General features: G+C 45.0%; 1 protein-coding gene across 2 annotated transcripts in view; it reads right to left on the bottom strand.

Annotated features, from left to right (window-relative positions):
• dcst2 (DC-STAMP domain containing 2) overlaps positions 1-10442 on the bottom strand; it is a 34171-nt gene that overhangs the window by 21619 nt on the left and 2110 nt on the right. Inside the window, exons 2-11 of one of the 2 annotated variants that reach the window (XM_067600212.1) lie at positions 9025-9113; positions 8749-8823; positions 7935-8244; positions 7714-7832; positions 4139-4398; positions 3766-3936; positions 3454-3555; positions 2997-3191; positions 239-304; positions 1-166 (exon numbers count right to left, since the gene is read on the bottom strand). The exon at positions 1-166 is cut by the window's left edge and continues 48 nt beyond it. In XM_067600212.1, the coding sequence (XP_067456313.1) occupies positions 1-166; positions 239-304; positions 2997-3191; positions 3454-3555; positions 3766-3936; positions 4139-4398; positions 7714-7769 (1016 nt within the window). In that variant the 5' untranslated portion in view covers positions 7770-7832; positions 7935-8244; positions 8749-8823; positions 9025-9113. Of the gene's footprint in view, positions 167-238; positions 305-2996; positions 3192-3453; positions 3556-3765; positions 3937-4138; positions 4399-7713; positions 7833-7925; positions 8824-9024; positions 9114-10442 lie in introns of both variants that reach the window. The other variant, XM_067600213.1, reaches the window with a different exon arrangement.

Raw genomic sequence — 10442 nt, 5'->3', positions numbered from 1 at the left:
TTGCTCAGCTTCTGAAACACCTGAAGCTCTGATGACACCTCCTCCATGATGTCCTGGGTCACCTGCTGCAGAGAACGGCTGCTGTTGGCGTCCAGGTCAAAGGTCACAGAGGCCGAGATGTTGAAGTTAAACTCCCGCTTCATTTGCTCAAATGCTGCGATGGTGGCTGAAAGAAGAGTCAGACTCAGCGGCCTGCTGACAGTTTATAAAGCTTGAAACAGAGAAATAAAGAACTCACGAGCTGCCAGACGAGTTTTCAGATGGCTGGCGATGTAGGACGGGATGATGCAGAAGAGCTCGCCCACTGAAGGAGGCAGACAGAGAAAATACGTTTATTAAAGATGACCGGGGCATCTTTTAATATTCATATTTAATATGTCTGTCTGTCTGAGGAGGTCATTCTGCAGTTACTCATGTTGGAGTTTTTAAAGCTGATTCTGATCATTTTTGACTAAATATCTTAAAAACTTGAAAATGTGTAATTTAAATAACAAAATGTATTAAATTAAATTAATAATAAAATAAATTGTGTAATATTTTGCTCATTTGACGTCAGTATTTCTAAAATCTGCAACTAATGATTGTTTTAATTACTGATTAATCTGTTGGTTATTTTACATTTTATTTTAGTTTATATATTACATATAATTTATTTTATATATTATAAAATGAATTAAATCAGTCAAGTTGTGTTTTAATCTCATAATTAACAGATGAATCAGATTAGACTTTATTCTGAGATTCTCTTTTTGTGAAATCTTGCTCACAAACAGGAAGACGGTTTGTTAAAGAAAGGAAAAGGATCCTAAATTTCCCATAATGCACCGGTATCACTGGTCCACATCAGACCTGCTTTACGGACCTGAAGGAGCACTTCATCCAGTTAGAGGTGGAGCTGCAGCAGAAACTCTTACAGCAGCGACAAATAGAAAAGATGAGAACAGTGACTTAAACAAAAGTCAGATTGGATTCCTTCCAAATTATAGAACAGCTGACAACAGTTTCATCCTCCACATACTAACTGATAAATATGTCAATCAAAATAAAGACATAATTCATGCATGCTTTTGATTCAGTCTGGCCTGAGGGATTACTGTTTAAACTAACAGATAGTGGTATAGGGGGGAAGTCTTTTAATGTAATTAAATCAATATATGAAAATAACATGTTGGCTGTCAGAATTGGAGATGAACACACCGACTTCTTCCCACAGGGTAGAGGGGTGAAGCACGGCTGCAACCTCAGCCCACCCTCTTCAATACTGATATTAATGAACTGACATTGTTATTAGAACAATCAGCAGCACCTGGTCTCAGTCTTCAAGACTCAGGAATCAAGTGTGTGTTTTATGCAGATGACCTGGTCATACTGTTTCCTACTAGAGAAGGTCATCAGCAGAGCCTGGACCTTCTCCATTAGTACTGTCAGACCTGGACCCGACAGTCAACATGAAGAAGACAAATTATCACCTTCCAAAAAAGATCAAGGTTACAGAGAAATGACCCAACATTTAAATAGGTGGGACCCACATAGAACAAACAGATACCTAAACTTACCGAGGTTTACAAATGTTTCCACAGGAAACGTCTGCTCTGCTGTGAAGGAACTCAAAGAGACGGCTTTCTATGCCATCAAGCATTCACTTCAAATTAAAACATGGCTCAAAACATTTAAATCAGTTATAGAATCGACTGCATTGTATGGCAGTGAGAAATGGGGCCCCTTACTACAAAATGACTGAAACCCTGCATGCAGAGTTCTGCAAAAGTATTGTCCAAGTACAAAGAAAACCCCCAAACTCTGCATGCAGGGCTGAATGAGGTCAATGTCCTTTACTTCTAGTATTCAGAAAAGATTCTGGAGCCATATTAAGAAGAGCGACGCTGCCTGTTACTGTTATAAAGCTCCTGCCTGCCAAGAGTTGAACATAGAGAGGAATCCCCTCAGCCAACTGGTGCTGAAGCTGGCTGACCTTTCACCTTCTGACATCACAAACCCCAGCCGACCTCAGAGCAGTTACACTCTCAATCAGACCTAATTATAACTAAAGAAAGAGACATCACTGATTGGAACGATATTACATGCTCACCACCTAAACAGACAGCACATTGTGGCAGACTACCGAACCACAGGAACCGCTGAGAACCTGAGAAACACCGACAGTGTTCAGACTGAGTGACCATAGTGCTGCAACAGAGAAGGACCGACACAGGCAGACCTGCCCAGAGACGACAGGCTGTGCTGTCACGACACAATTACATTTTCTAACACGATATAAAGACTACACAGATATGAGGGAGGAATTCTGAAGTCTGATAGAAAGGAAGAACTGAGCCGTCGTTCTGGGGGAAAGTGTTGGCAGCTAAATACGACACTTCCTGCCATAACAACAGAGACATCCAGTAAGATATCGACATACAGACAGATAGACATTTATTAATATAGTTGTACTCAACACGTTCTACTTACTGCCACCATCTCCTTTTTATTTATGGATTAATGGCTGTCTTGTTTTATCCCCACTGTTAACATCTTTTATTTTATGTTAAAGGACCAGTGTGTAGGATTTAGTGGTATGTAGCAGTGAAGGTGCCCCCCCCCCTCATTCTGAGTGTGTGGGAGAACCTGCGATGGCTCAAGAACCATTGTTTGGTTTGTCCATTCTGGGCTACTGTAGAAACATGGCGGCTCCGTGGAAGAGGACCTTTGTTAAGATGTTTGTTAATTTTATTCCTAAACATTGTCTTTCATAATCATAATTGTGCTTTGGCAGCACATGTCAGACGTCACGCCAATGACGCCTGTTGAATTGAACTGAATCAAACTGAAAAGTCTCTTTCAGTAGGACATGACATCACTGTGACATCATCAGGCCACAGATGACATCATACAGCTTTCACAGGCTGAACAAACATGAGAAGTAAACTCGCGTTCATGTGTGAATCAGTGTAATGCTCCTTTAAAGTCCTCCCAGCACATAGTGTCAGTGAACGTACCACGGGCGAGCTGGCAGAGCGGCAGGAAGCCGTCGATGATGTCACAAAGGAAGTTGAACTCTCCCAGCAGGTCGGAGCAGTCGGCTCGAGCCTCGGCGAATACCGCCCGGCACTTCCTGTACGGAGAGCCCAATTTGGCGTTGCACACGTCTCCGATGTCCACCAGGAAGTGCAGGACGTTCCTAAGAGTGCGAGCTGGTCAGAGGTCAGAGGTCAGAGGTCAGAGGTAAATACACTGTGCAGGAGGATTTACTGTATACTTGCCTAAATGTATCCACACAAACAATTCAGTGTTGGTAAGTAAACTGCGGCCAATCATGTTTCAGACTTTAAGGTTTGTTCCCAGACTTCAGTCTTTCAGGTGCAGCCGTCTCCCGGGCAACAGCAGTGCCTCCATAAAACAGCAGAGCAAAGCTGCCTGAAGACAAACTGCACATAAGATATGAAAGGTTCTCACCAACATGGCGGACGCTGTCAGTCAGAGCATGGATGAGGTTGTGAACTCTTCCTGCCACTAAGACGGCGTTACTGCTGATCTCTATGATTCTGTCCAACACCGCTGCAACAGGAACAGCGACAGAAGCTTCAGACACTGAAACACGTAAACTTGTTGCTGGTTGGTCACATTTTTAAATGTAGACTGAAACTAAACATGAAGACAAAAACAAACACAAAAATGCAATAATTTCAGCAGTAACAGCAGTATTTTTTGAAGTATCAAGTATTTGCAGTATTTGCAGTTGTGTCCTCTGAAGTGGGCGGGTCTTACAGAAGAGGGGCGTGGCTGCTCGCTGCAGCAGCTCCTGCGTCTGATTGGCTGCCAGCTCGGCTCCACACAGCAGGCTTGCAGCAGCTCGTTCTGTGTTTTCCAGCGTGTTGCTGAGTGGAGCGGCGAGCAGCAATGACACGCTGAGGAATAGCAGGAAGCTCCTCCCCTGAGCTGGAACACACACACACACACACTGATTGGCTGATCAGGGCTCCGCATCTATGTGTACGGTAGCCCCGCCTCCCACTGTATGTAGCTGTGCCTCTATGTGTAGCCCCGCCTCCCACTGTGTGTAAACTAAACGCGTCCTGACGTCATGCTACAGTCTCCACCTGGAGGAAGGGATCTGTGTGAAACCTGACAGGTGACTCACCTGAGCACAGCGAGGGCAGCATGACCATGATGTCGGCCCGGATGTCAGCAGACAGCCCCATCCCGAATGCCGCCATGAAGGCGACAGCCAGTGTGCTGTACACGCACAGCCATAGCGGCTGCTTCTGCAGGAAGAGCACCATGACGCCATACAGAGATGCCAACAGCAGCCCGCAGACAAATGCCACCAGGCTCCGCCCTGCCTCCATCAGGTGACCTCTGACCTTCCCCCTTCCGCTGAGACGACGGTGTCCTGCTGATCTGTGGAGGGAAACACCACTGTGTTAACATGTGGGGACTGCCAGCAAGATGGTGGACAGGGCACGTTCACATTCGTTTGGTCCCAAACTTTGACCCAAAACTCAGAATTCAACTTTCTACAATTCACTGACATCGTTGTAATTCTACGAAGAACAAAGAAGTCCAATAAAGACAACATCAGTTAGCAACAATAATGATTTCCCTGCACTCAGGATAGCTTACGCTAACATGGAAAACAAGTTAGCATTCCACAACTATGCTACAAGTGCTGCAGCTGTCCCTATGGCAACTTCGAAGTCAAGCATAGTGTTGAGGAAGCCTCTCAGGCAACCTCCCCGAGTTGGTTGATGCGAGAAGAACGAGACCACAGTCGAGTAATGTCTTTGTAGCAGCTGAATTTATTTATTGAGGATCTTTGGAGAACACTTTACAGAAAAACCTGCATTTGGCAAAGCGCCCTGTGTTCTGAGCTTTTGTCTATGTGCCAGAGCATTTTATACCTTGTTTTCACCCCCTTTTTGGGTGTATCTATTGTTTGGACCCCAATTGGCTCTTTGTCTATCATTTCTTAGAAAAGGAGCTGTCTTCCTCCTTCATTTTTTTTTACCCCAATTCACCACCCACACTTAAGGTTATTTCTGTCTCCCTCAGTCTGGTTTGATCTAGTTCTCTATATGCTCTTAATCCACATATCTAACCACATACTTCTACTTTCTTGCTTATGCGTCTGCAGACACAATACTCAGAAAACAGTGAACTTTTAATTTCCACTTATTGTTGCATAACTCATCCTGTTGACAGCAACAGTGGCAAGCAAAGGACATGACCTTTCGATATCACTTATCAATTGAACAAGGCATATAAAACATACTTGGTTAACATAAGTTTAAATCAGCATTGGGATTAATATGACAATGTGTGTTTCCCATTACCTCTCACAATAGCTAGCACTAGTGGCTCGAGCACAAGAGGCAACAGAGACTGAGTTGATGTTTTAGCTGCCATCAGAGATCTGGATAACAAGGTGGAAGATTTTGGGAAATGTTTGCCAGCATGGTGGGACAACATGTGGATCTGGATTCAGTTGGAATCAAATGCAAGTCCAGTGTGGAAGCGCTGGAACAAGAACATTCAGACCTTAAAAAAAGAAAATGCTGCACTAAAAGAAAGAGTGCTCAAAGTAGAAGTGTAACAACGCCGTTGGAACTGGAGACTCTCAGGTCTCAAGGAACAAGAAGGAGAAAACCTCACAATGGAATGAAAAGATTGTAGATGTTGTCGATGGAGGATGGAGTCGCCAGGTAATCATGCAGTTTGCAGTATAGAAAACAACCAAAGACTCACCTGTGTGTAAGGAACAAGGTCTTCACTTCGTGCAGGATTTAAGAAGGAGGATTGGCGGGCAAGAGAACAACTGTGGCTGAAAATCAAGCCAGCTAGATGGCTGGTTAAGAGAGGCCACATCGCAGTAACTGATGGATGTGTAGTAAAAACTTAGAGTTTGCCATTTTTAAAGTCTGATGGAAAATCATTTCAGTATTCAGTTGGTAAACAAATGTTACTTTATGACATTCACTATTGCTCTGCCATTGCTACCAGTTCACTCATTGGCAATAAAAAACATTAATACATGTAAATTGCTTCACAATTCTACATATAAAACCTTTAGATTCGTTTATTCTCTAAAATCAATGGTGGAAAATTGCTAAGGATAATAATGCATTGTTTGAATATTGTTTGATATTCTGATGTACTTGAAGTTGTTGCATATTTTCAGAATACTAGTTAAGGTTAAGCTTATCTGAATAAGATGTCAGTGCTCTGAGGCTGAGTGCCCTCATCTGACAGCCTGTTACAGGGTCATCAGTACCTCCAAACACCTAGTTTACACAGACGTTCTGTTGCTATCCGGCTGTCAGGCATTCCTGACATAATAGGCCTAAAACATGTTGATACAACGGCAGCTGGTGATTATAGAAGCCAGGCTGAATATTGGTTCCCTCAGCAGGCTAAGTGTGTAGATTTTGGGGATCCATTGGATACCTCGGTCAGAGGTAGAGGACAGCCGCCTGCCAGGTGTCAGTTAGAACAGGCAGAAACCATTACAGTTCTCAAACTGTCTCATTTCACAGACAGGTACTGCTGGAAACTCATGTTTACGCATAACTTTACCCCACATCAAACACGTGCTATGTGATGGAAAATCTCTCTACTACTCTACAGCATCTCTGGTCAATAACACATCTAACTAATGATCTGTGATACTGGCTATGTTCTGAAAACACTCAGTGCTCAGCTTGATAAAGTGATCAAAGCGATCAAAGCGATCGCTTAGACAGATAAACAGTCATGTGTGATAGATTTAATGGTCATGATTTTCTGGCTGAGAATAATTCAAATGTAATCACCTGAACAATATATTGAACCAATACAATCAAATAGAAACTCCATCATCCAACTGTTTTCAGGGACAGACATTAAGAGATGGAGAACTAACTGACTCTAACCCTGATCCTGTAAGCCACAATCCATCCATCCATCCAATCAACCGCTGAGACTGAGACTCACAATAACTGCAGCTTTTGTGAGACTGAAACTGAAACTACTGATTATCTGTTTGTCCAGGGTTAGGGTTAGGGTTTGTGAGGGTTTGTAAGGATTTGCAGGTCTGGCCAGGGTTAGGGTTAGGGTTTGTGAGGATTTGCAGGTCTGGCTGCTCCTCTCAGCAGAGAAAACACTGTTTGGTATTAACATGAAGGACATTAAAGGAAGGCTGATGAGATGAAGCACTGAAAATATTATATAGCGGCACTCAAACTGATGTTGATTTTTTTAGGTGCTGGTTTCCCATTCACAGAACTCCTACCTGCTTCTCCAAACTGGGAGCGTGCCGCCACCCATCTCCAGCAGGTAACACACTGACTATGGACACCTACCTCATACAATCCCACCTCAAAACGTACAAACTATCCCTTTAAAGACGAATGAAAGGAAAACATGCAAAGTCTTTCCTCAGAGCTTCTGAAGAACTGAAAATACATGATGACCTCTGGAGACTGGGTTAGGGTTAGAGACTATCAGACTGATCATTATTATTACAGTCATTTGTTTTTTAAATGTTTATTTATTTTATGTTTTCTATTATATATGTTATATTATTATTTTATATAATTTAAGTTACGTAATGTGCCTTGTATGTTAAGAGGTGTTTACTTTCGTTATGGTTTATATGCCTTGATGATCTTCAATTAAAACTGTTAGCATGTAACGCTACGTCTCTGCTAGCTGATCAGCTGTCTGTCACCTGTGTGTTACCTGGTCAGCGCTGTGACTCCGCCTCCTCCCAGCTGAACTCTGACCTCAGCTTTCATCAGGTGTTTTCTCCTTTCTTCACCTGTGTTTTCTGTCCGCTTCACTCAGGCTGATTTGTTTTCCTGTAACCATAGAAACCGAAATGTCACTGAAGCTTCTAGAAGCTCCAACTGACAAACAACATCATGTGACTTTACTGAGTTTACCAGACACACCTGACACACCTGAAGCAGCAGAGCATGATGGGACGATCAGCTGCTCGCAGCAGTGAGTCATAGACAGGAAGCTTCTTCTTCTGCTGCTGTTTTTAAATCTCACTGATAGAACCTGGATAGCCGTTAGCATTTGTGTTGTTGTACAGAGTCACCTGTCTGTCTCTGTCTCACCTGTCCAGCTGTGGAGAGAATCAGTCTGACCGTCCTGCCTGCACTTGTCCATCGATTCTTCTTCAGCCAATCAGAAGAATGTCTGATAGCTCACCTGGTCCTCAGAGCGGTAACATATAGCATGTTGCTAACTAGCTGCTGAGCTGCTCTGTGGGGGGAAGTTTAATAATTAAATGTTGAATCATCCAATCAGAGGCCAGAAGCAGCTAAAAGCTGCTAACAGCTGCTTAATGTCTATATAAATAAACTTGCTGTTGTAATGGAAATTTATACCCTCACGATATACAGTATGTTATATTGTTATATGATTATGTGCATGGTTATGTCTTATGTTATACTATGATACTTTTCCTTTGTTTTAATCCTTTAATGTACCGTTCTTTGTGCTGCCATTGGAAACCAGACATTACAGAAGAAGCTGTCATAAAACCACCAGCTAACTGCAGCAGGGTGAAGACAGTGGAGGAGCTGCTCAGGTTGGGACAACAGCTGGAGAAGGACAAACTGAGCCAAACACAATATGACCAGCAGAAAAAACAACTAAACAAACAAAAAACCAAAGGAGAATCAACTCAAACACTCTGTCAACCATCACATCCCTCGACCTCAGCACAACCCATCACTGTACCAGCAGTGCACCAGATTTACATACCTGAGAGCTTTCCAGCACAGCTTCTCACATCATTCCATCTACATCCTCATGCAGCCATCTGGGAAGATACAAAACCTACCGAAGGATGCAGAGTCTTGTTTACTGGCCAAAACTGACATCTGTAAAGTCTGCCAACTTTACAAACCTGAAAGCCTCAAGACAGCAGGAAAACTACAACAAACAGTGTTACCATTAAATCCATCCCCAACAGGGAAACGTTGGGGATGGATTTAACGGGTTCCTTCTCCAGGAGCTCCAGCAGAAAAGTCTACTTACTTGTTTTAAGGTGGCTGCAGCTCCTTCCTTTAAGGAATGATGGGAAATACTGGACTACATCCTTTCCCACAGATGCTCCTGCAAATCAGCTGTCACACAAACTGACATCAGTCTACCACCCTCAGACTGATGGAGGAGGTGACGGAGGAGGTGATGGAGGAAGTGAGGTGATGGAGGAGGGGATGGAGGACGTGGTGGAGGAGGTGGTGGAGGAGGTGAGGTGATGGAGGAGGTGATGGAGGAGGTGATGGAGGAAGTGAGGTGACGGAGGAGGTGATGGAGGAGGTGACGGAGGAGGTGAGGTGATGGAGGAGGTGATGGAGGAGGTGATGGAGGAAGTGAGGTGATGGAGGAGGTGATGGAGGAGGTGAGGTGATGGAGGAGGTGATGGAGGAGGTGATGGAGGAAGTGAGGTGATGGAGGAGGTGATGGAGGAAGTGAGGTGATGGAGGAGGTGATGGAGGAGGTGAGGTGATGGAGGAGGTGATGGAGGAGGTGATGGAGGAAGTGAGGTGATGGAGGAGGTGATGGAGGAGGTGAGGTGATGGAGGAGGTGATGGAGGAGGTGGTGGAGGAAGTGAGGTGATGGAGGAGGTGATGGAGGAGGTGATGGAGGAGGTGATGGAGGAGGTGATGGAGGAAGTGAGGTGATGGAGGAGGGGATGGAGGACGTGGTGGAGGAGGTGGTGGAGGAGGTGAGGTGATGGAGGAGGTGATGGAGGAGGTGATGGAGGAAGTGAGGTGACGGAGGAGGTGATGGAGGAGGTGACGGAGGAGGTGAGGTGATGGAGGAGGTGATGGAGGAGGTGATGGAGGAAGTGAGGTGATGGAGGAGGTGATGGAGGAGGTGAGGTGATGGAGGAGGTGATGGAGGAGGTGATGGAGGAAGTGAGGTGATGGAGGAGGTGATGGAGGAAGTGAGGTGATGGAGGAGGTGATGGAGGAGGTGAGGTGATGGAGGAGGTGATGGAGGAGGTGATGGAGGAAGTGAGGTGATGGAGGAGGTGATGGAGGAGGTGAGGTGATGGAGGAGGTGATGGAGGAGGTGGTGGAGGAAGTGAGGTGATGGAGGAGGTGATGGAGGAGGTGACGGAGGAGGTGATGGAGGAGGTGAGGTGACGGAGGAGGTGATGGAGGAAGTGAGGTGACGGAGGAGGTGATGGAGGAGGTGATGGAGGAAGTGAGGTGATGGAGGAGGTGATGGAGGAAGTGAGGTGACGGAGGAGGTGATGGAGGAGGTGAGGTGATGGAGGAGGTGATGGAGGAAGTGAGGTGACGGAGGAGGTGATGGAGGAAGTGAGGTGATGGAGGAGGTGATGGAGGAAATGAGGTGATGGAGGAGGTGATGGAGGAGGTGAGGTGATGGAGGAGGTGATGGAGGAGGTGATGGAGGAGGTGAGGTGATGGAGGAGGTGATG

This window comes from Thunnus thynnus, chromosome 10, assembly GCF_963924715.1.
Source record: "Thunnus thynnus chromosome 10, fThuThy2.1, whole genome shotgun sequence".
Taxonomy (NCBI): domain Eukaryota; kingdom Metazoa; phylum Chordata; class Actinopteri; order Scombriformes; family Scombridae; genus Thunnus; species Thunnus thynnus.
Note: the sequence above shows the minus strand (reverse complement) of the source record. Positions and strands in the feature narration are given on the sequence as shown.